The sequence below is a fragment of the Mus caroli genome, chromosome 11 (genome assembly GCF_900094665.2).
Source record: "Mus caroli chromosome 11, CAROLI_EIJ_v1.1, whole genome shotgun sequence".
In the NCBI taxonomy this organism is placed as follows: Eukaryota; Metazoa; Chordata; class Mammalia; order Rodentia; family Muridae; genus Mus; species Mus caroli.
This window is the reverse complement of record NC_034580.1, coordinates 3,403,039-3,429,059: the sequence shown is the minus strand read 5'-3', so window position 1 is coordinate 3,429,059 and position 26,021 is coordinate 3,403,039. Positions and strand designations below refer to the sequence as shown.

The 26,021-nt window shown below is 46.5% G+C and overlaps 1 protein-coding gene and 2 pseudogenes across 2 annotated transcripts in view; 2 read left to right on the top strand and 1 right to left on the bottom strand.

Annotated features, from left to right (window-relative positions):
* The window catches only part of Ccm2 (CCM2 scaffold protein), a 53,401-nt gene extending 29,725 nt beyond the window's left edge, over nt 1-23,676 (bottom strand). Inside the window, exon 1 of one of the 2 annotated variants that reach the window (XM_021177455.2) lies at nt 23,534-23,676. In XM_021177455.2, coding sequence (XP_021033114.1) covers nt 23,534-23,563 — 30 coding nt within the window. In that variant the 5' untranslated portion in view covers nt 23,564-23,676. Of the gene's footprint in view, nt 1-5,754; nt 5,814-23,533 lie in introns of those variants that run through there. The other variant, XM_029483725.1, reaches the window with a different exon arrangement.
* LOC110305466 lies at nt 7,479-7,986 on the top strand (annotated as a pseudogene).
* A 609-nt stretch (nt 23,677-24,285) lies between the features above and the next one.
* Nucleotides 24,286-24,410, top strand: LOC115032636 (annotated as a pseudogene).
* The last annotated feature ends 1,611 nt before the right edge of the window (nt 24,411-26,021 follow it).

The following is a 26,021-nucleotide window of genomic DNA, read 5'->3' as shown; positions in this document are numbered from 1 at the left end:
CTCACTTTGTAGACCAGGCTGGCCTCGAACTCAGAAATCCGCCTGCCTCTGCCTCCCGAGTGCTGGGATTAAAGGCGTGCGCCACCACGCCCGGCTTTCCTGAGTTTTAAATGTCCTGATGGTCCATGGACACGATCCTTCGGAAGCATCCCTACAAGCACAGTCCATCATTCTGGGCAGAAGAACATCCACAGCCCTCCTCCTGCAGCCCCACAGAGCTGCTTCCCTCAACCACAGTTCCCTGCAGTACATAGTAACTGAAGGCTGGCTCTGAAAGGCAGGCAGCTCAGCTCCATCTGTCTGCCCTTCCAGTTGTCTGTCAGTCCAACTCATTATTAACTTACACGTGGATGCAACAGGAAACCAACTGTGAAACCAGAGGTTTGCCAAGATCAACCTCGAACCAAGCTCTCACCAAATCAACAGGCCCACAGACCACACGCCTTTTACTCTTTCTATAACAGTGATAAACAGCTCATAAAATAGAGTCTGTGTTGGGAAGGGCCCTGGGGTGTCTTGTAATCCCAGCCTAAAAGATAAACAGACCCTCTGTAATGAGGTGACATGGGCAAGAACTCTACAAAGAAACCAGGCCAGCCCCTGATGCCCCAACATATGTCTCTCACTGTCTGAGAATCCATTCTCTCCAGCTCCACACATGCCCAGCAAGTGACCTGCCACAGAGCTGGATCCTTAGTCTGGCCTTTGCAGCTCGTGTGGCTTCCAGCATCCAATATGTACCATGTATGTAGCTTGTATATGTGGCATGTACTTACTACAGTAAGTAATAAATCCCAGTGCAGAACCTTTATTTTGTGTGCCTACCAGATTGGTAATCAGAGGAAGGCTATGGATGAAATAGTCCGTATGCTCAGGAGAGCTATAGTGAAGCAGAAAAACTAGGACAAGAGCAGAGTAAGAGAAACTAAACCCATGGCAAAACCAGCCCAGCCAGCAGCTCAGCAGCTTTTGGTGACCTACCATAATGTCAAACCACCTGGGTTTTGTGGTACCTTAAGTAGCAAGGAACAAGGAGAGCTGACCAGAATTGAATGTCACCATTGGTCTACTCACAGACTAGCCAGAAAAAGCACAATCCCCAAATCTCAGGCCTAAGTCATGAGTCTTCCTAACCAAGCTCAGATAATAAACTGAAACAATCCCATTACCCCCGGCCTCACTTCCCAGATCTGTAACCCACAATCAACTGTGATTGCTGAAGACTAAACGGAGAATTCCAGAAAGTAACAATTTGTAAGTTTTAAATATACTTACTACAGGACAATGTTACAGCCGCTACATAATAAGATATGGTGCTCATCTCTTTACTACTCTAGAACTTTAGCATAGACATGTAGGTTCAAGGAAGAAGTCTACATAGATACTGGGTTTAGCAACACCCTCAGTTCCAAGCATCCATTAGTGGGCCTTCAATGCCCCCATGTAGGTGGAAAGAACACTGTCGGTGGAGGGAGAGGTGTCTGGCCCTACACTGACCCTTGTATATAACAAGAATTGTGTGCCGCTACCCTCATCTCAATGCCTCAAATTATTTGAATTGGTTCCTACAATGTAGAACACTGAAACACAGCCCATAATAAGAAATGACTGATGCTCTGGACGGGCTGACCAACCCATTAGTGTTACCTCAGTTCTCAGCTAGTGGGAACAAACAGCTAGGACAGCGGACTGGAGGACAGCATCCAGGACTGGAGGACAAGAAACCTGAACAAGGAGGAGTGTGAAACTGAGGCGGGAACATTGCAAGATCAAGGTCAGACTGGGTCTCAGATAAAACGTCGGAGTGCTGAGGATGTACCAGGTAGGAGAGCTTCCGCCTAGCATGCAAGTCAAAAAAAAAAGGCAGAGGCTGCATCTCAGCTTTTTGTTTCGTTGATTTGTTTATGAGTCTATTTCCGTTGGTTTCTTTTTTAAGACAGGGTATATTCTATAGCTCAGGCTCACTTAGGGCAGAATTTGGCAACTTTTCCTGCTGCAGACTTCTGAGTGCCATGATTACAGGTGAGAGCTAACACACTAGCTCTTAACATGAAAATGTAAAAGGAGATTGTGGTTAAAAAGCAAAGGAGCTAGATGTGGCGGCACAGGTCTTTGATTGGGAGGTAGAAGCGAGAGAATCTGAGTTTGAGACCAACCTGGTCTGAGTTCCAGGTCAGCCAGGGCTACATAGAGAGATCCTGTTTCAAGGGAGGGAGGGAGGGAGGGAGGGAGGGAGGGAGGAAGGAAGGAAGGAAGGAAGGAAGGAAGGAAGGAAGGAAGGAAGGAAGGAAGGAAATGGACAAATAATATTTTGATGAGCAGAATCAGACTTCAGTAATTGATCGGAAGGTCTTAAATTTGCTGTGATGTCCTGTAGATAAATACACCAAAAATAAAAGGCAGATTTAGCAACTGCTATTCTTCATTCTGCAGCATGCTATGGAGTGTGTATGATTTGGACCCCAGAAGAGCAGCAGGCCGAGTGGATCCCAACACAGGCAGAGGCTTCCAAACCAAGTCTTCCCTGAAGAAACTGAGTTCTCAGATGTAAGGGGGCAAGCCAGGGTCCAAGAAAGAAAGCTGGGAAAGGAGTAGGGAACACAGAAACAAAACTCCTGTACACACAGTGAGAAGAGCTTTTCTAGGATCTCTCTGAAAAGCCTCTCAGACCCTGTCAATATTTTTCTATTCTGTGCCATCTTATGCCCACAATAGTCCTTCAAGTTGGAAACGGGAGTGGAAAATTACCTCACTAGAAAACACAAAGCCCTTGTTTAATCTTCAGTGTCACAGAAAGAAGAAAGGTGCGTGTATGTGTGTGTGTGTGTGTGGGGGGGAGAGACTAGGAACCTAAAAACAGTAACAAAAACCTCACAACTCTCCAGAGAGCCGTGGTGGTGCCCCATGACACTGGCCCTGGGAGCCGGAGAGGCCTGAGCTTGGTGCACACGAGGAGATCCTGTTTCAGAAACATACAAATCTCTGGAAGTAACTCACTGGTCCTTTCATGGAGTGACTCTGTCCTCCACATGCACTATGGCATGGATACATGGACACAGACGGACACACACACAAATGCAATGTTATATAATCTATACCTCATATGACGGCTCCAGGAGTGAGCCTCCAAGCGTAGCAATGAGACTTCCAGGAGGTGGGGCCGGAGAAGTTGTTCAAGTGCCGCAGGGACAGTCCTAAGCAGGAATGGGAGATGGAAGCACCACGCGGTTGGGGCTGTGATATAGAAGGGATAACTACAAGACACCTCAAGAAGCGGGCATCCAGTACACATGCCAACATCACGGTATCTAAGAAATGCAGGAGTTCCAACTTGCCCAGAAAGAAAAAGCAGCCATGGTAGTAGAAGCCCCCTCCAAGTTAACCAGGACTAGTCAGCCACAGCCCAAATGACAAAAGAAAATAAAAGATCCCCAGGACGTGGATATGGAGATAAAAGCTAACGTTCATACATCTACTCTTCTTCTTCTTCTTCTTCTTTTTTTGAAGATTTATTTATTTATTTATTTATATATGAGTACACTGTAGCTGTTTTCAGACACAGTAGAAGAGGGTATCAGATCCCATGATAGATGGTTGTGAGCCACCATGTGGTTGCTGGGAATTGAACTCAGGACCTCTGGAAGAGCAGTCAGTGCTCTTACCTGCTGAGCCATCTCTCCAGCCCACATCTACCTCTTCTACCAGAAGATTCTCAGCAGCACCTAGAAGGATTTGGAGGACTCTGGAAAAACAATATTACCATATTTTATTCTCCCAAACACCTCTTCTATAATGGACCTCTGACCTCCCCTGGAGGTATATATTGGAAAAGAAGAGGACATAGAAAAAGACTAGAGAGGGCTCTCTCTAGCAGTTAACTCTTTTTTGGTTTTTCGAGACAGGGTTTCTCTGTATAGCCCTGGCTGTCCTGGAACTCACTTTGTAGACCAGGCTGGCCTCGAACTCAGAAATCCGCCTGCCTCTGCCTCCCAAGTGCTGGGGTTAAAGGTGTGCGCCACCACGCCCAGCTCAGTTAACTCTTTTTGTAATAAAAGCATTACTGGGGGTTGGGGGAAGCGAATACCTCTAGACTCCTGGGAAGCAAGCTCTTTCTTTGAGGATCAGTAAGTAACACAGTCACATATGCTAACTGTGTTGCAAAGCCCCAAGCTCAGCACATTATCCTGGAGAGAGCACTAGCAAGCCTGAGACAGAAGCAAACTAAGGTACAAAGGGCCCGCAATAGTTTGACAGGTGCATGTCATTGAATCTTCACCACCAGCTACTCAGTAGGTTTCATCTCACCCTAAGACTACCCCAATGCTCAAAGCAAAAGACCTTGTCCGTGCCTGCCACACGCCACACAGGATGGCTGTAGACAGCGAAAGTGAAGGTACTGCTTCCCCACCCCACCCCAGTCTAACGGGAAGACAAAAAGCAACTCCACTGAGCCAGCCAGAGCAGGCCAGGAAGGGAAGAGGGACTGTAAGGGGAAGAGGCCCAGAGGTCAGTGAGAGGGTCTGGAAGGAGGCCTGTGGCCGGTCCTGCACAGCTCTGTCCAGCAGGGCCGCAGGAGCTCTTCCCTACAGAGTCTACCTAGCATCCCTCACAATCACGTCCTGCCCAGGCTGCATCTTACACAAACTCTAACAGAAAGAATTCCTAGCTGGAGCAGGGGTGGGAGGTGGGGTGGGGATGTGGGACACTCCTTTAATTCCAGCACCCAGGAAAAGCAGAAGCAGAGATCTCTGAGTTCCAAGTCAGTCAGGGCTACACAGTAAAACCTTGTCTCAAAAAAGCCAAAACCAAACCAAACAAAAGGAAGCCCCTTCTGCTGAGCCTACCGAACCGCAGCCTCACACACAGCAACCAGCTTCAGGAACTCTGCAACACCTGTGAGTGACACATTCAATTTTTTCTTTTTCTTTTTTTAAAGAAAATTAAGGGATGGGGATGAAGCTCAGGTGCCCAAGGCAGTTGGTTCAGTCCCCAGCTCCTCATAAAAACCAGGCGAGGTGGCGCTGGTCTATCATCATAGCACTCTGCAGATGGAGGCAGGAAGATCAGAGGGTCTAGGTCATCCTCAACTAACAACATAAGACTGGGATACTGGAGATTCTGGGGAAGGGAAGGAAGGGCGAGAGAATAGAGTGAGTACTCCAGTCCCTACCAAGGGAAAAAGGACCTGGGCTTATGGACCAAGACAATGGGCACAATATCCCCTGCATACATCCTTCCTCACGACTCCTTAGTTCTGGAGGAATGCAATCAAATGGGATCTCTGCCTACTCTTGCTCTATTGGTAAGTCCCAGGGAGTCTTAACCCCATGGCGGGCTGTGCTAGGGACAGGCCAGCATTCCTGTGGCAGCCCAGGTCTGTTACGCACTCCTGGACTGTTGTGCACTCTAGGGGCAGGCTCCCCAGAGTTCCCTTAATTTCTCAACCTTTTCCCTTCCACCAGCTTTTCACTGTGACCAGATTGCAGGAAATATTTTCCCTGGGAGACATAAAACCCACGGCCTCTCATTCCTTCAGATGAATGAGTGCATTGGTCCAACCTCAGCTGGACAAGACAACCACCCACACCCAGGCCCAAATCTTGGTTCCCACCCTCCTCCAGCACACTGGAAAATGAGCCACGCAGCATCTCTGAGCAGGGCTCGGGGGTCCAGTGTAAAAGAAAGAACATCCTGGAAGCAGCTTGAATGTGGCTCCTACAAGGACAGTCTTTCTTACACTGAGTCTGAACCTACCTCGTTCTCCATGGGAGATCTCCAGGGGCACTGGAGTTGCAGGAGTTTCTTGGGAGGAATCCCCGCTCCTCCCCCTCTGCAGACAGCTGCCGTGCCTTTTCTAGTCCCCTCTGAGAGGTTTGAAAACTATGGTCAGATGCTAAGCCCTCCCTCTAAAAAACATGAGCACACAGGAAGACCAGAAACCACAGCTTCCTTCTGCAAAGCTTACTGAAGTTGTTTACAGTTTTGAGAAAGCTTAAAGAGCAAGAGCATCCAAAAGCTGTTAGCCAATTCCAAGAAGACTGTCTGCAAGAGACACAAAGTAACTAGCGAACATTCTCCCACTGCGCAGAGCAGAATCCCACAGGCAGCGGAGGCCATCCGGGCAGGCCGTAGCCATTTCCATCCAACTCTGCAATGTTGCAATCCATTGCTGATGGTCTTTGGAAGCCTGACCATAGGCACACTGCAGAACCACATCATCAGGGAGGACCCCAGGCCCTGTGGTCCTGGTGGCAGGAGGACAAGGACAAGCCTGCTTCATATGCTGTTTCTACACGTGGCCACAGCAGCAAGGTATGAATAGGTGCATTTCCAGGTCCTCTTCCAGTTGTGCTAAGTGCTCAGCCTATACTAGCCCAGGGCCAGGAGACCTGAATTTAAGTCACCAACTTGCAATAAAACAATGTGTTCATAAGCAAGTTGTTTTAATTTCCTCACAGTTAAACTTCTCCATCCAGGAAAGGCGAAGGTAAACTTTATTATTGATAAAAGACCCTTACCATTAGTTGAATGTTCCAGAAGAGCTTGCAATAGAAATGGCTATTTAACTAGTTAATTAGTATGACTATATACACCCATAGACCAATAAGCAAATATAACAAAAGGCAGATGTTCCTGGCCCTATGAATTCAGCCCCCAGTAAACCCATCATAAATTAAATCAGAATGCATCTAACCTACCTCAACTCCTGTGTAGCTGCAGCTGCCTTAACTGATCTCACAGTGCCTACAGCAGCCCTGTCAAACAATACCACCTAACCCAGAAGGAGGTATGTTTGTAATCTACTGAATTCTATATACTGAAAGTGAAAGCTGTGTGGGTACCTTTGTGTCATCATAAATCCATTAAGCGAGACCATCCTATAAGGAAGCACGCGAGCCATTTCATGAATTCCACGCTGAACTGAATCAAAAGGCTAATGTGTCCTGTCCAACTTTGTCCATAAAAAGGGCAATTTCATCTAGTTTTGCTCCACTGACCTACAACAAATAAATTTAATCCTTCCTGGTTCCAAAAAACTGTTACCACAGACCAATTCTGTGTTTCACTTATTCACCTGTGTGCCAAAAACTCAGAAAGCACAGAAGAGTGGGAGAGCAGTCCTACTCACTCATGACTCAACACCTGACACCAACAGCCTGTCACGGCCTCTTTAAACAAGAGCAGTCACAGCCTCGGGCTACTTTCTAAACTTTACAGAAAAGAACCAAGTGACACTGACCTTAACAACGGTCAGGAAGTGAGACACCAGGAGGCCACATTGTTTTTGTTATTCCAGCCCCACCTCAACAGGGTGACTTAAAAGGTAATAGCACTACTCCACCAAGCAACTGGATCCTTCCTCCACAAGCCCAGTGGGTCAGCAGGAGGGAGAAGGCCTCCAGCACACAGGGAGAGGCATTCAGGGAAAGCTGTTTAAGAACTACACCACAACAGCCATCTTCCAGTAACTCGCCAAAATGGCGAACACAAAGGGAAAGAGGAGAGCCCCCCCCCCCCCATATGTTCCCTAGGCCTTTTAGGAAACATGGCGTTGTTCCTTTGGCCACATACATGAGAATCTACAAGAAGGGTGATATTGCAGACATCAAGGGAATGGGCACTGTTCAAAAAGGAATGCCCCATAAGTACTACCACGGCAAAACCAGAAGAGTCTACAATGTCACCAGGCATGCCGTGGGCATCATTGTCAACAAGCAAGTTAAGGGCAAAATTCTGGCCAAGAGGATCAACGTGCGGATTGAGCACATCAAACACTCAAAGAGCAGGGACAGCTTCCTGAAGCGGGTGAAGGAGAACGACCAGAAGAAAAAGGAAGCCAAAGAGAAGGGCACCTGGGTGCAGCTGAAGCGCCAGCCTGCGCCACCCAGAGAAGCACACTTTGTGAGGACTAACGGAAAAGAGCCTGAGCTGTTGGAGCCCATTCCATACGAATTCATGGCCTAATGTACACAAAGACATAAAGTACCAGCACCAGGGGAAAAAAAAGAGCTACACCACAGAACAAGAGCAGACAGCTATGAAAGAGGACAACTCCGCTGTCCTAGAGGTTACAGAAGATCAAGGGGGGTAATAAAACAGAAATAGCTAAACCAAGATGAATGAATGACCTGGAGTTGGACAGACTGGGATTGGCCAACATCTGCCCATCGCTTACAGACCAAACATACAAATAAATGTTCGTCTTTATTTTCTTGTGCTGGAGATCAAAGCCCCGAGGCCTTGTGTATGCTAAATATGAATTCTTCCCCTAGTTGCAGGCGCAAATCTCGGTCCCCACCCTCCTCCAGCACACTGTAAATGAGCCATGCAGCATCTCCGAGCAGTTCCAGTGTGAAGCAGATCCTGGAAGCAGCTTGAATGTTGGTTCCTGCAAGGGCAGTCTTTCTTACACTAAGTCTGATCAGCTCGTTCTCCATGGGAGATCCCCTGGACCACCACAGTTGCACTACTCGCACTTTACACATGAACATTTGTACCAGGAATGATGGCATACACTTGCAATCTCAGCACTTGAGAGATAGGTCCCTTTAGCCCCCTACAGGAAGTGTGCTTGGTGACCAGTCCTATAAAGAGGGAATGTGGACATGGAATCCCACTCCTACATAGCAGGGTGTTTCTGGCAATTCATAGCTGCCCCTGGTAGGTAAATCATGATCCAGTTGAAGGCTATACACCCATGAATATATGGACAGCACAAACTGAACTCGGTAGATAGGGGGTTAAAAAAAGACAAATGTGGGGGGTAGAGAAGCAGATAGGACAAGGGGAGGAGCTGGGGGAGGGGTGAATATAGTAAAATGTCATCGTAGAAAATTCTCACAGAAACTATTTTTTAAATGTAGCTACTAACATGAGAAAGGCTGAGGATCCAGCTCTGAGTGCGAATGCTTACCAAGCACATACAAAGCCTTGTATTACAAAGGAAAAGAAGCACACTCATGTTTGCCTGGCATGGTGGCTCCTACCTATCATCAGGAGGCTAAAGTAAGCAGACAGTCACCACCTCGAGGACAGCCTGAACTACTAAGTTCCCGAAGTGTGGACTGTCACATGAAACCTTGTCTAACTTTCTGAATGAGAGCTGAAAATCTGCCCACAGCCCAGGAGCTCTGAGAGGGATCGACTACTGTTTTGGCAAATGGACATGTTGCCAAACTGCCTTCTGTGAATGAGTGAGGGTGTGTGTGTGTGTGTATTTAAATTTCTAAAATTAAATACATTTATTGTATGTGTGAATGTTTTACCTGCATTCATGTCTGTGTACCACATGATTGGTGCTCAAGAAGTCAGAAGAGGGCAGTGGATCCCCTGTAACCAGAGTTACAGGGACCTGTGACTACCAAGTGCTCGTGACCAGCGAGCTCCTCTCCAGCCCCTAAACGTTTCCTCTCACACTCAGATCTGTGATGCTCTCAGCCATGGCCAGAGAAGCTTCCTTTTCTTTTTTTTTTTTTTTTAAGTTTTATTTATTTATTATATGTGAGTACACTGTAGCTGTCTTCAGACACTCCAGAAGAGGGCATCAGATTCCATTACAGATGGTTGTGAGCTACCATGTGGCTGCTGGGAATTGAACTCAGGGCCTCTGGAAGAACAGTTGGTGCTCTTCCCCGCTGAGCCGTCTCTCCAGCCCCAGAGATGCTTCTTTTACAGTGGTCGTGCTTAATGCAGACTCATAACCGGTCAAAGCACTGAGAGTAGTAAGTGTTGCATGCTCAGCCCCGAAACCAGACATCTGTGGCACCCCTGTAAGGGTCAGGAACAACGCAGATGAGGGAGCAGAAAGAACGTAAGAGCTGGAAGATGAGGGGTGCTGTGACACACTGTCTTTGGGGTCTGTCATGGCCACTGCAGTCACACACACCAACACTCCATCCCTGGGGAGAACTCCGGCCCCAGCCTAGTGAAGAGCTTCGGGGAGTCAGATGAGAGGGGTCAGTAGAATAGCCATGGTCAGTTCCCCTCGCTCCAGTAAATAACCCCACAATCTACACGCAGCAAGCATCCAAGTTAAACTTGGTGAGTGGAAAGAGAGCCAGCTTAGCATTTAAGAGCAAATTCTACTCTCGCAGAATACTGGGTTCAGTTCCTAGCATCCACACTGGGTGGCTCACAACCAGTGGCACACTACTCTAGGCCTCAGAGACTCTACTCAGAATACACGTAAGGACACACACATTACTAAAAATAAAATATTCTGTAAGTCCAATCACTCAAAAGCTTTTTTTTTTTTTTTTTTTTGGAAGAAGGGGTTCAGAAATACACTGTGTATTGGTAGGAAACTGTCAAAGAACAGTTTTAAAAACATCTTTTTAAAAGACTAAGACGTTTAGGCTGGAAGATCTCAAATTAAAGGTAGTATATGGGGGCTGGTGAGATGGCTCAGTGGGTAAGAGCACCCGACTGCTCTTCCGAAGGTCCAGAGTTCAAATCCCAGCAACCACATGGTGGCTCACAACCATCCGCAACGAGATCTGGCGCCCTCTTCTGGAGTGTCTGAAGACAGCTACAGTGTACTTGCATATAATAAATAAATCTTTAAAAAAAAAAAAAAAGGTAGTATGTGCTATATAGTAAGATAGTGTGAAAGAAAGAGAGCTGGGGAAAGGAAAAGAAAGAAATCACTAGGAAACAGTTTAGTATTACCTTATAAAGCTGAATATAGCTAGGCACAGTAGGTCACAGCTGTAATTCCCATAGGAGGCTGAGGCAGAACTGCTTGCTGTGAGTAGTGTAAGCCTTTAATCTGAGCACTGCGGCTGCAGGGGCAGGTGGGTCTCTGTGAGTTCAAGGATAACCTAATCTACATAGTGAGCTGCAGGACAGCCAGGGCTGCAACAATAAACCCTGCCTCAAATAGTAATAATAACATTAACAACTTAACTAAAATTCCTATTCAAGGCTGGGGATATAGCTGTCACTCAGTTGTTAGTAAGTATAAGATCCTGAGTCCAACCCTCACTTATTACAGCAAACACTTAGGTTGTGAGAGCAAGATCAGACAAAGATAGCAAGATATCTAATAAAACCTTAAGAGGCAGTTTATTCTTGTTTTGTTTTGAAGACAGGGTCTCATTATGTACAATCTGGCTTCAACTTGTAACTGTCCTGCCTCTCCTCTGAGTGCTGGCATTACAGGCATGGATCACTCACTACTTCTGCCCCACAACTTACTCTTAACCAGCTCTGAGACACTAGCAACTGAGGAGCCTGGCTAGAAGACAGATGGGTACTCCAGGGACCATGGGGATCTATTTCTCAGAATTGTTGGCTCTGCTACAGTTTGGATGTTTGACTTTTCTCCCAAACAGCCTGTGTGGTGAATGTCTGGTCCCAAGCATTGGAATTCCAGAATTGGAAATGGACATTTGGGAGTCCAAATGGCCTCCTGCCAAAAGGTCCTGAAGTCACACGTGTGTGTGTGTGTGTGTGTGTGTGTGTGTGTGTGTGTGTGTATGTGTACCTCCACTTTGATTGTACACGTGTGTGTTTGAGCTTTTGCCCCTTGGCTCTAGGTCAGCAGGCTCTCCGACACACATCCTCTTCCATTGCCACCTGACCAGGGCCCAACACTGGGGCAATAAATCACAGAGCAGCATTTTAAAGTTGATTATCTACAGGGTTTTGGTATAGTTTATAGAAAGCTGACAAGTTGTCAATGTATGCATTTGTCAAGAATTAATTAATGTGCAATGGAGACTGCACATTTCATTGTTTACAAATTATCTCTCAAAAACTTTTTTTTAAAATTGCAGCGCCGCATGTCAACCCAACTCACTGGAAGCAGAAGGAGTTTGCCAGGCCAGCCTGTTCTACATGGCAAGTTCCAGGCCATTCCAAACTATTTACTGAGATCTTGTCTCTAAATAAATATAAAGAAGTAAGGAGGGGAAGGGAAGAAAAGAGAGAGAAGGCTGGAAAGATGGATCAGCAGTTAAGAATACTAGCTGCTCTTCTATAACTCCAGTTTCAGGGGATCTAAAACCCTTACACAGACAAAATACCACTGCATATAAAATAAAAAATACTAAAAAAAAAAAAAAGAAAGAAAGAAAGAAAAAAGAAAAACTATTGCAAGGACTAGGGTTATAACTCATAACTTAGTGGTAAAACACTTGTCTGACATGTGAGTGAGGTTCTAAGTTCAATGCCCGGGACCAAAAAAAAAAAAAAAAAAAAAGGGAAAAAAAAAGAAAAAAGAAAGAAGAGAAGAGAAGAGCAGAGCAGAGCAGAGCAGAGCAGAGCAGAGAAAAGAAAAGAAAAGAAAAGAAAAGAAAAGAAAAGAAAAGAAAAGAGGATTTAAGAGGCAGAGACACGCAGATCTCTTTGAGTTCAAGGCCAGCCTGATCTACAAAACTAGTCCCAGGACAGCCAAGCAGCCAAGGTTACACAGAGAAACCTTGTCTTGAAAAACCAAAAATAGAAAAAGAAAAAATGAAAAAGAAAAAGAAAGAAAATTGCTAGCAAATCCCTGGTTAATAACATGGATGCTGACACATTCTGGGGTAAAGTAATGTCTGTAAAATCGTTTGAAACGGGGCTGGAGAGATGGCTCAGTGGTTAACACTGGCTTCTTTCAGAGTTCCATTCCCAGCACCCACGGGATGGCTCACAGCCATCTGTAATGGGATCTGACGCCCTCTTCTGGTGTGTCTGAGGACAGCAGCAGTGTACCCACATACATTAAATATATAAATCTTCTTTAAAAATCCTTTGAAATGCATCAGAACAGTCAGTGAGCAGGTAGGACAGGATTATGGACAGGGGATAGAGAGTGCAGTCAGGTGAGTGATGGGATCTACACAATGGGTACTGACATGATGTAGAGCCCAGTGTGCTGACTCTGCACCTGGAAGGTGGAGTCAGGAGGATCATGCGGGATCACTGTCACTAAAACAGAGTTTGAGGCCAGCCTCCCCTATAGAAGACCCTGTGGTTGTCCAACCCACCCCACCCCACCCCGAAAAAAAAGCAAACAACGAACAAACAAAATGAAAAGCAACCAAGCCAGGTGTGGTGTTACATGTCTTCAATCCCAGTGCTTGAGAGACAAAGGGCAGCCTGATCTACAGTGAGTTCCAAGACTACACAGTGAGAAATTGTCTCAACAAACAAACAAAAACAAAAACAAACCCAAAGTCAAATGCAGTGGTCCATATTTGGGAGGTAGATGCAGAAAGCTCATGGTTCAAGGGCAGCCTCAACTCCACAGTGGATTTGAGACTGGCCTAGGCTGTGAGAGACTGTAACTCAAAAACAGGGAATGGAGCTAGAAAAACTGGTTCAACTCCCAGGACCCACATGGTAACCCACACTGTCCCTAACTCCAGTCCCAGGGAACCTTTGCAGGTACCAGGCACACGTGTGGCATGTAGATATAAGCATAGACAAAACGACTACACACATAAAATAAAACTGAAAACTGTAAAGTAGGGGAAAGCTGGGGAGATGCAAACATGAGAACCTGAGCTCCAGTCCTCATGGAAATGCAGGTACAGTCGCACACACCTGTAATCTCAGAACACCTGAGGAATTAAAAGAAAAATCATAACTCATAATGAAATGCTAGCGAGCTGCAGACAGCTTAGCAGTTAGAGCACGGGCTGCTCTCGCATATTATGTGGGTCCAATTGCCAACACCACACAGCAGCTCACAAATGCCTGTACCTCCAGTTCCAGGGGACCCAATGCCCTCTTCTGGCCTCCACAGGCACTGCATGCACATGGTGCATACACATCAGGCAAAACATTTATGCATATAAAATAAAAATAAATGTTTAAAAATAAAATAAAGTGCTGCTGTGGCAGCTGGGTTAAAAAAGGACAACAGCTGGCCAATGTGGTGCACATCTTTAATCCCAGTACTCAGGAGGCAGCAGCAGGTGGATTTCTTGAGTTTGAGGCCAGTATGGTCTATAGAGTGAGTTCCAGGACAGCCAGGGCTACACAGAAAAATCCCTTCTCAGAAAACAAACAAACAAAAAAGGAAACAAAGAAAAGAGAAAGATCAGAAGCCCAGCACTGTGGGTTTCAGGATAAAGACGACACTGGTGGAATCTCAAGACAGAAGCTGTCTGGGGTCTGACAGCGAATGCCTAGCTGCCAGGAGCTAGGGAGGGAGTTACTGAACAGCAGACACACACAGCTACATTATCAGACCAGGATAGACTCGCATATGTGAGCCTGTCAATCTAGGTTGTCTCCTTTCTCTTTAAATGTTTTTATTTTTATGTGTCTGTGTGATCTGCTTGCATGTATGTCTGTGTGTACATTTGTGCCTGGTGCCCAAGAAGGCTACAAAGCAGATGTCAGATAGGGTCACAAACAGCTTCTAGCATGTTTATTCTGGGAGTCAAACCTGGGTTCTCTGGACAAGTAGGTAGTCAGTGTTCTTTCTTTACCAATGCGCCATATCCAGCCCCTCCTCCCCTTTGAGACAGAGCCTTACTATGTGACCCTGACTGGCTGAGAACTCACTATGTAGACCAGGCTGGTCTCCATCCACCTGGTCTATGCCTCCAAATCGTTGGAGGATTAAAGGTGTGCACTACCATGCCCAGCCCCTAGGTTTCCTTAATAACTCACTCCATGTAAAGCAACAAAGGAGACAGAATTCTAAGTCACAGAAGATGTCAGGAAAACGTTCCTGGAATTGTAAACTATAGGATGGATACTGATATTTTTCTTTTTCACCCCTCAGAGCTACAAGTCATCACGCACATGAAGTGTACTCTACACCCAAGTGACAGCGCACAGAGTCCTGTCCGGTAAGAACAGGAACAGGCAGGCTTAGGCTGACCACTCTGCTCACTGGCAGAGCTCAGCCATTCTTTCTACCTCCCTGGGTGACACAATACACCACCTTAAGCCCCAAACAAAAGCCAAATTCCAACTTCCTTCTGTGCTTATTAAAGAGGATTACTTTCATTGTATACACTTAATGCCTGTAGTCAAAAGCCTAGTTCTTCACACAATCCAAACAAAAAACTGTTACCAATCAGGTACACTTGAGAGGAAAAAAGTGTCACATATTTGGCACCAGCACAGAGGAAAGGAAGAAAGTTTCCTATTTATACTGGAAAAAGAAAAGAAAAAGACCTTGTTTGGGGGTGTGACCCAGTGATAGAGCCCCTGCCTTACATGCATGATGAGGCCCTGGGTTTTTCAACCCTCGGTGCCAGAAACCAAAATAAAAAAACCAAACATCTACTGTCTGTCTCACTGGACAATCCAAACACAAACCCTTTCACTTCTCATAGTCAAATGAGGAGCTGCTGCTGCGGCCAAGAACTTGCCATTAATTCTAGCACTAGGAGACAGAGGCAGGCATATTTCTGAGTTCAAGGTCAGCCTGGTTTACATAGCTAGTACGAGGCCAGCCAGGGCTGCATAGATCCTGTCTCATCAACAAGACAAAATCCTGTTGTTTCTCTCAGACTAAGAGACAAGTATTGTAGCAGCAAGCACACTGAAGGGACCCAGGCTTACAATGGCGGTGTGAGACCCCCAAAGACAAAATGTGTTCCTCCGTGGAGTCTACACCCAAAATACTCTATGTGATTCCTTGACCATATGACGGCTCATGCCTGCAATCCCAGCATTCAGGAGGTTGAAGGTGGATCATAACCATGAGTTATGAGCAGACTGAGCTACATACAGTGAATTCAGAGGCACCCAGGAACAAGGTAAAATGCTATCTCAAGTTCCCTCAAACAGAGTGAGGTGCACCAAGAGCTTGTCCAGAGCGAAACAGAAAGCTCCCTAGGGACAGAGTCTTCCCACCTACAATCTGTCCTCTCGAGTCATTCTCAAGATACCCTGCTAAGGGGCTCAGATGGCTCAATGGACAAAATGCCTACCGCACAAGAACAGATCCCTAAGTCCAAGCCCCTGGCACTCATGTAACTTCCAGGAGCGCACGTGCATGCGTGTGTGTGTGTGTGTGTGTGTGTGTGTGTGTGTGTGCAACCCGAAAGCTGGTGAGTGGACGATCACAGGGGCTCGCTAGCCAGCCAACCTTAACTGAGACAGAGCTCTAGGCTCACTGAGACCCTGTAAGTGTGAAGAGCAACAGAGGAAGACAGTGTTTAATCTCTGCCTCCATGTGTACAAGTACGCCTGAATAAGTACACACAGGCACACAGACTCCCCCCCTTCCCTTTCCCTCCTCATATACACACTAGAAGAAGAAGAAGGGAAAACATTTTTAAAAAAAAATCTTCCTAAGCTGGTGGTGATGCACGCCTTTAATTCCAGTACTACGGAAGAGGCAGGAGGATTTCTGAGCTAGAGGCCAACCAGGTCTACAGAGCAAGTTCCAGGACGGGGAGGGCTACACAGAGAAACCCTCTCTCTTAAAGTAGTAAAAATAAATAAATAAATAAATAAATCTTCCCAGGGCCACACAGACATATCATAAACTCATGATAAAAAACACAGATGTTGCCGGGCACGGTGGCGCACGCCTTTAATCCCAGCACTTGGGAGGCAGAGGCAGGCAAATTTCTGAGTTCAAGGCCAGCCTGGTATACAGAGTGAGTTCCAGGACAGCCAGGACTACACAGAAAAACCCTGTCTCAAACAAAACAAACAAACAGAAAACCTGAGATGTTCATTCAGTGGTACAACACTTGCCTAGTATGCTCAAGGCCCCAGGTTCAATACCCTGTACTGCCAAAAATAAATAATGCTAATTTTTTTAAAGATTTATTTATTTCATTTATATGAGTACACTGTTGCTGTCTTCAGACACACCAGAAGAGGGCGTCAGATCCCATTACAGATGGTTGTGAGCCACCATGTGGTTGCTGGGAATTGAACTCAGGAACTCTGGAAGAGCAGTTGGTGCTCTTACCCGCTGAGCCGTCTCTCCAGCCCCATAAAGTTATTTTTTAAAAATGGCGCCGGGCGGTGGTGGCGCACGCCTTTAATCCTAGCACTCGGGAGGCAGAGGCAGGCGGATTTCTGAGTTCGAGGCCAGCCTGGTCTACAGAGTGAGTTCCAGGACAGCCAGGGCTACACAGAAAAACCCTGTCTCAAAACAAACAAACAAACAAACAAACAGGCTTACTTGATCCGCTGAAACTTATTTCTCCCAGTGCTGGGAGCTGGAAACTCAAGGTCAAGGTGTCGGCAGGGCTACTTCTCCTAGGCTTCTCCTATGCACGTTGTTGGCTAGCATCTTCTTCCTGGATCCCACACTGTGTCTCTGTCTCTTCTCATAAGAATGCAACTCAAATCAGATCACAGAGAGCCACAGGTGCACCATTTAAACTTAAGCATCTCTTGCCAGATCTGGTGGTGCATGCCTCTAATTTCTGCACTATGTGAGGCTAGAATAGTTTCCACAGCTTGAAGGCTGGCCTGGACTACTAAGTAAGCTTAGGACAGCCTAAGCTAGGGATCGTATCTCAAAAACAATCAACAAGAAACATTTAGGTACCTTTTTAAAGCGCTCCCCCTCCATATGCAGTCACCTCATGAAACTGTGGGGGTGAACTACAGAACATGAACTTGGGAGATGTAGGGATAATTCAGCCCACACAGGTACAAGTAGGAATGAGAATAAAGTAAAAAGGGCTGCCTACACATCAATCCTATTTGAAGTCAGCCATGGGAGTTGGATTCGTACTTGAAGTTTCCATAATTGAAAGGTTTTCCTGATCATTTGTATCAAAACTTCTTCACCCTGTCCTTGGTTGCACTTCCTAGGTGGAAGCTGCTGGCTGTCTGTGCCTGGCACTGGTGGTGCTGACCAACATTCATCTAATGGATAAGTAAGCAGATTACTGCAGCACACCTCTACAACAGCTTCAGTGTACATAGACCAGCATTAATCTCCTGTAGCCCATGAGTCTCAGCAGATTTATGGGTGTCTCTACTGCTTCTCAGCTTCTGACCGACCTTCAGTAGTAGCCCAGATCCCAGACCAGCCAGGGACGGTCAGACTCTGTCTCAAGGAAAAAAAAAATCTATCTGTATGGTGTGTGTGTGTGTGTATCTGAGTGTGGGTGCCTATGGAGGCCAGATGAAGGCATCAAATTCCCTGGAACTGGCGTTACAGACTCACACCCTATAGGTTATTTATTCTTTGACTGCCATATGCCAATTAGTGGACACACACAACTAAGTAAGGGGCTGTAGAGTTTCTTCCTCTTACAGATTGCTCAGGGTTCCATTCCAGTCCCAACACTGCAGCTCACACCTTTCTGTAACTCCAATTCCAGGGGATCTAACACCCTTTTCTGACCTCCTTGGCCACTTGCACACATATGGTGGACAAACATACATTTACGCAAAACATTCATATACATAAGAAATCTAAGAAATTAAAAATAATAATTTTAAAAAGTATTTACTAGGGCTGGTGAGATGGCTCAGTGGTTAAGAGCATTGACTGCTCTTCCAAAGGTCCTGAGTTCAAATCCCAGCAACCACATGGTGGCTCACAACCACCCGTAATGAGATCTGACACCCTCTTTTGGTGCATCTGACATCAGCCATAATGTCCTTATGTATAATAATAAATAAATATTTTTTTTAAAAAAAGTATTTACTAGCCAGATGTGTTGGTACATGCCTGCAATCTCAACACCTAGGAAGAAAACTGTAACAAATTTAAAGCCAGTAAGTTAGCAAAGCATTTGCCTAGCTTGAACAAATCTCTGGGCTCATTCCAGCAATCCTTAAATAGAGACAAGAAGGTACATGCCTGCAATCCCAGTTCTCAGAAGGCAGAGGCAGGAGGGTCAGAAGTTGAATAGTTCAGTCATTCTTAGCTTCAAAATGAGTTCTAGACCAACCTGGGCTGTTAAGTGCCTGTCCTTAAAAATGGGTAAGAAGGGGGCTGGTGAGATGGCTCAGCAGTTAAGAGCGCCGACTGCTCTTCCAAAGGTCCTGAGTTCGAATCCTAGCAACCACATGGTGGCTCACAACCATCCGTAACGAAATCTGATGCTCTCTTCTGGAGTGTCTGAAGACAGCTACAGTGTGCTTACATATAATAAATAAATAAATAAATATTTTTTTAAAAAAATGGGTAAGAAACAGGTATGGTGGTGCACACCTTTAATCCCAGCACTCAGGAGGCAGACACAGGAGGATTTCTGAGTTCGAGGCCAGCCTGGTCTACAAAGTGAGTTCCAGGACAGCCAGGGCTGCACAGAGAAACCCTGTCTCGAAAAAAAAAAAAGGGTAAGAAAACAGAATGTAGCTTAAATTAATAGAATGACTGAATGCCTATCACACACAAAGCCCTGGATTTAGTCCCCATGTGCATACCTATGATCTCAGCCCTCAGAGGAAGGCAGAAAATCAGAGTTAAAGGTCATCCATACTTGACTACATAGTAGGTTTCACACTAGTCTGGGCTTTGTGAGACCCTGTCTTGGAAAAGGAGGGCAGAGAAGGTTACATTGCATCATATACAGTATAGCATAATACTACAATATACAAGATCTGAGACTATTTCGTACATAGGAGGCTTATTCAGGTATGGAGAGATGGCTCAGGAGTTAAAACCACTTAACTGTTTGTTCTTGAAGAGGATTCTAGTTTAATTCCCAACATCCTATCTTGTGGCTTATAACTGCTTCTAAGACCAGCTCCAGGGAGATCCATTACGTTTGGCCTTCGCAGGTACCCACACGTACATGAGCAGACCCAGACATGCACATATACAAAATTAAAAGGGACTGGACCAATGGCTCAGCAATTAAGAACACTGGCTGCTGGCACAGACTTGATGCTCCAGAGTGAGGGGATACCCAGGGGTAACCCCATACTCTCAGAAGAGAAGGGGGGAGGGATGCAAGGAAAGACTCTGTGAGGGAAGACCAGAAAGGGGGAGGGGCAGCATTTGGGATATAAATAAGATAAATTAGTTCATTAAAAACAAAAAGATCACTGGCCGTTCTTCCAGAGGACTAGGGTTCAATTCCCAGCACTTACAGGGCAGCTCACAACTGCCTGTAGCTCCAGTTCCAGGGGATCTGACACTCTCTATACAGGCAAAGCACCAATATACATAAAATAAAAATAAATCATTAAAAATTTTCAATTAAAAAGTAAACTTTTAATATAAAAACAAGAGCCTCATTCACCAAAAACAGGTCTTTCAGTTTGAGAGGTACCAGCCACTCTACAAACATCAAGTGGTCACGCTACAGCCCTTTACAAGGCTCACAACAGCCAGTTTTTCTGATGCACTCATCCCTCTGGCCTGGCCTGGGATTGATCCAGCTCTACAACAACTAGCTCCGCAAGCTCTCTAGCTTTTCTTGCATCTCCATGACTGCGGGTTCATGAACATAACTGGTTTTACAGACTGTTTGATAGAGATATACAGTCACCATACTTTTGTTGCTATAGTAGCTTGAATATGGCAGGACAACACCTGGGACCACTTCCAGAAAATCTACTTGGTCCTTGGTATCGCCAGCAGTACACTGATCTCTCTGTCTGAATTAAAGGCCACAGTAAAACTATTGCTTGAAGCCGTGCGTGGTGGCGCACGCCTTTAATCCCAGCACTTGGGAGGCAGAGGCAGGCAGATTTCTGAGCTCGAGGCCAGCCTGGTCTACAGAGTGAGTTCCAGGACAGCCAGGGCTACACAGAGAAACCCTGTCTCAAAAAACAAAACAAAAAAAAAAAAACAAAAAAAAAAACAAAAAACAAACAAACAAAAAACTATTGCTTGATAAGACATCAAGTATCTGAGACCTGGAAAGGGCCTGCCAGTCCAGTTTTGAGACAGGTTCTTTTATATTCCAGGTTGGCCATGATCCATAGTAAACTGCCAAGGATGACCTTGAACTTTAGAGCCTCTGACCTCCCCCTCCCAAGTGCCAGGATTACAATATACCATCATTCCTCTGGGGCATCCAAAGCACCTGAGATTAGAACCAGGGCTTCATACCTAGCAGGCAAGCACTATACCAAACAAGCTACATCTTCAGCACCCATTCATATTTTCATAGGCTCATCTGCACCTTTCTGAAAGAGCTGGGTGCATTTAAATGTCCAAATGTAAAATTTATTAAAAGTTTGAATTTGTAGCCAGGCTGTTGTGGTGCACATCAGGGACAGGACAATCTCTTAGGTTTAAGAGCAGCCTGACCAACAGAGCCAGTTCCTGGACACCCAGATCTACACAGGGAATCTCTGCCTTGGTGTGGGAAATGGGATGAATTCATTAAATGTTTAAAACAAGTACCTCTTGTTAACTGACCATTATGAAAACCACTTAAGGGGCTGGTGAGATGGCTCAGTGGGTAAGGGAACTGACTGCTCTTCCTAAGGTCCTGAGTTCAAATCCCAGCAACCACATGGTGGCTCACAACCATGTGTAATGAAATCTGATGCCCTCTTCTAGTGTGTCTGAAGAGAGTAATGGTGTACTCATATACATAAAATAATAAATAAATCTTAAAAGGGGGGGGGGAGGCTGGCCAGATGGCTCTGCCGGTAGGAGCACTGACTGCTCTTCTGAAGGTCCTGAGTTCAAATCCCAGAAACCACCCGTAATGAGATCTGATGCCCTCTTCTTGGGTGTCTGAAGACAGCTACAGTGTACTTATGTATTATAAATAAATCTTAATAAAATAAAAATAAAAAATGTCAGGTGTTGTGGCCCAGCGTTTAACCCAGTACTGAAAGGCAGGACCTCAGTGATTTCAAGGCCAGCCTGATCTAGACATCTGAGTTTCAGGACAGCCAGGGCTACATAACAGAGAAAGTGTGTCTCAAAGACAAACATATTAGGAAGGTTCTGCAAGCTCCTTATAGGAAGATACCTGGTAAACTGTGTTCAGTCATGGCCTACATAGAAACTCAGGTCCCAAAGGTTGTCTCACTTGTTTACAGGGAACAAACTAAAGCAGGTGGCAGAATGCCTACAACTGCTAGCATAGATCCCTACACAACACATTATCTCCTTTAACTGAGACACTGAAATTAACCACTGCCTTTTTCTGTACTTATTTTTTTTTCACTGCATATAATTGTAAGATTGTCTTGCTACAAGAGCCGGGCATGGTGGTGCATGCCTTTAATCCCAGCACTTGGGAGGCAGAGGCAGGTGGATTTCTGAGTTCAAGCCTGGTCTACAGAGTGAGTCCCAGGACAGCCAGGGCTACACAGAGAAGCCTTGTCTCGAAAAACAAAACAAACAAAAAAAGATTGTCTTGCTACTGATCCAAAAGCTCAGGGGGAAGTCTTAATGCATCTCTCTGCTCCTCAGCCTTCTACCCAAAGTGGTATGATATACAAGACAACATATACCAGCCAGGCAATTTGTCCTAAACAAGAACGTGGGCCAGGTGTCTTACAGGGCACTAAGAGTGTGAGACAAATACAATGACTAGTCTCCAGGGATGTAGGCTACTGGCATTGCAAAGACCAGCTGGCACAGTTCAGCATCAGCCACACTTGGGCCAAGTCCTTCCTCAACAGCACCCCTCTTTTCTAGCTAAGTCCTTTTACAATGCTCAAACCCCCTTGTATACTTGTAGGCTGAATTACTTTGTCGGGCCCATTTCCAGCTTTAAACCATCTCTGGAGGGAACAAGTTGACAGGACATCTAAATAGCAAGTGCAACTTTCTGTCTTCAAACAAAAGAAAGTGAGGGCCGCGCCGCTGGCCTGGATTCCCTGAAGGCCACCTGGCCACTCTATTTCAAGTAAGACTTTCTGAAAAATGGGACACCTCCTAAAACAAGGTGGTGAGTGGTGTGGCCAATTAAAGGCTACAAGGAGGCAGGGTGGTGCTGAGCTAGGACATTCAAAGTCTGTTTTAAACTTGTCCACAACGTGCACACATTTATCAAATGAAAATGACAGGCAAACATGAAGATTGCAAAGCATTTATTTGAAAGGGATACATTTTATCAAAGCCCACTTTTCGCTTTAAAGGCAGTTTAAGCGGTTCATCCCCACATGGTCTTCCCAGGCTTCTTAAAACGTTCTTTATCAACTACTCAAGCCTGTAATTAAAGCCACATTTTTTAAACTACAGAAACGAAGGAGCCTCTTGAACCATGTCCTAAATCTTACTGCCAAACATAACGTCACTAAAATCACTCAGTGGTATTAAATAGGAGCGACAGTCGACGAGCGAACCCGCCGAAAAGCTAAGTCCATCTTTGCTTTTACTGGACATCCAAAAACAAAGCCAAGTGGGCAGCAAAAGCCTCGCCGGTCAAGGCACAGCCCAGTGGCCCAAGTTCCAGCCCAGGCCACCGTCTGGCCCCTCACTGGGCCCACTTCCTTTGTGGCCCCAGGCCGGCGCGCGGGGAAGGCGGGCCCCCTGACAGGCCGTCTGGAGCAGGTCGGGGGCGAGCGGCAAAGGGGACCCCCCCACCGGAAAGGCGCGGCACTTCCTCCGGGAGCCGCAGGCCCACCTGACCGCTGTCCCTGCCCGCTCAGCCGCCCGCCCCCCCCCCCCCCCCCCCACCCCGAGGGACCCCCACCCCACGCCCCGGCCCGGCAGCAGGACGCGCCGGTGAGCGCTCACCTTCTTGCCCTTCTTGCCCTCCTCCTCCATGTCGCCGCGTGCGGCCCCCGCGGCCCGCCCCGGGAGCCCCACTGCCAGCGGCCGCTACATGCTCGCTCTGGGCCCGCCACCCCCGCGCTCACCGCGCCGCCGGCCCGCCCGCAGTCTCCGCCCCGGCCGCGCCCCACCCGCACTTCCGGACCCAGGGAGCCCGCCCACTCCGGAGACCCCGCCCCCTCACGCCCCGCCCACAGCCTCAGCGCTCCCGCACTTCCGCCTAGAGGCAACCGCTGGGCCCAAGGAGGGCGACACCAAGGAGGGAGATTCCCTGTTTTCCCCAAAGCCCCTGAAGACCCAGGGTCACCCCGGGCCCCTCCACGCATCCTCAGGGCGGGAGGAGCACACCTGCCGACCCCAGTCCTTCCCATACCCTCTGGAAAGGCGCCCCAGTACCCACCCCCCCAGCTCTCCCGAACCCTTCAGGGCCGCGCGGGAGTGGCTCCAACTTTTCAATTCTGCCGCCATCTTTAGGGTGGCCGACTTCCCAGCCTGCCTCGCGATTAGGGAGGCGGGCCACATGGCCCTGGGAAGGGACAGAGTCAGTCTCCAATCCAGGTTCTGGGCGCGCTGCCACTTGGCATCTCTCTCTTATTACTCTGAGCCACAAGGAAACCCTTTTCTAGTAACTTTCTATTCTGGTTGGGCGTGGCGGCGCACTCCTGTGTAATCATAGCACCTGGCTGCTAGAGACAGGAAAATGAGTTCAGGATCAACCGTAGGTACCAGAGTCTCAATAAAAGAATCCAAAAATGTACAATAACTGCCAACAGCAACCTTCTTGGTAGTGTATGCATCCTGTTGTCTGTATGGGTTGTCCTAAAACATCTTGAAGATAGTATTCTGGCCGGGCAGTGGTGGCGCATGCCTTTAATCCCAGCACTTGGCAGGCGGATTTCTGAGTTCGAGGCCAGCCTGGTCTACAGCGTGAGTTCCAGGACAGCCAGGACTATACAAAGAAAACCTGTCTCAAAAAAAAAAAAAAAAAAAAAGATAGCATTCTGATGGATATTCACATTCCTGAGCTTATGGTGTTTCTAATGTAGGCTCCAGCCACCCACCCACAAATGCAAAGGTACTTTTGGGAAGCTGGAAGGTATAAGGAAACCAGAGTTCACAATGGCCAGGTCATCATATCCATGCTATAAGGCTCAAGTTCAACTTCCAACTTCCTTCACCTCCAGAAGATCTACACCTCTAAGAAGAAATGTTTAATGAAAATAAATTTTAAAACATGATAGCTGAGAGGCAGTTCACAGGGTATGGCTGTGGGTTCCTTGGAAAGTTATGGACCCTATGGTCCACCCAAGCCTCTATGTTCACTAATCTCACACCCAAGCCAAAACTATGTGTATATATATATGTGTGTGTGTGTGTGTATAAAATTTTAAAGCTTTATTCTCTCCTATCCTTGGTACATCAGGAAGGTAAAAATTACAAGAGCACGGGCATTCGGGCCCTGCCAGAGTAAAGTTATAGATTTTTTTAAAATTATTTTTATTTTATTTTCATTTGTGTTCTGGCTGCATATGCATCTATGTGAAGGTGTCAGAACTCCTGGAGCTGGAGTTACAGATGGTGGTGAGCTGCCATGTGGGTGATGGAAATCGAACCTAGATCCTGTGAAAGAACAACCAGCACCCTCAACCACTGAGCCATCTCTCCAGCACCTATATAATTAACAGACGTCATATATAGTTACCACATTCACAGAACAATTTCAGAGGATCGGGTGACTTTTCAAAAGCAAGTTGGCACCCCAATAGGTCTTGTTTTGCTGTTATGCCAACCCACAGTATGGACTTTACTGATCCTAAACTAATACTAAACTGGGCCATGGTGGTGCATGCATTTAATCCCAACACTTGGGAGGCAGAAGCAGGCAGATCTCTGAGTTGGAGACCAGCCTGGTCTACAGAGGGAAGTTCCAGAACAGCCAAGGATACACAAAGAAACTGTATCTCGAAAGAAAAAAATACTAAATGAAGCCAATACTTATTTTAAAATACTAAGTATCCTGCTAACTGTAGTTCTCTCAGGGCTACATGCAAATCTTTACAATAGGGAGCCATGCCCTCAAAGCAATATGACTCCTCCCTTCGAGTCCACAGTTCTGGGGAAGGCTCATGAATCCCTTCCTAGTCCATGATGGAATGTTGACTGGCTTGATCTTGTTCAGGTCTTAAGCAAGCATCCACAACCACTTTGAGTTCATGAGTACAAGAGTCCCATCATGTCCAGAAGACACTGTTAACACAGCTCCAGCCCTCCCAGCCTCTAATCCTTGCTGTCTTAGCATTTGCTGTGTAGAGCAGACTAGCCTAGAATTCAGAGCGCTGCTGTCCCTGTCTCCCAAGTGTTGGGAATGAAGGTGTACACCACCACCCTGCACCTCTGGCTTTTTTGTTTTGTTTTGTTTTTCGAGACAGGGTTTCTCTGTGTAGCCCTGGCT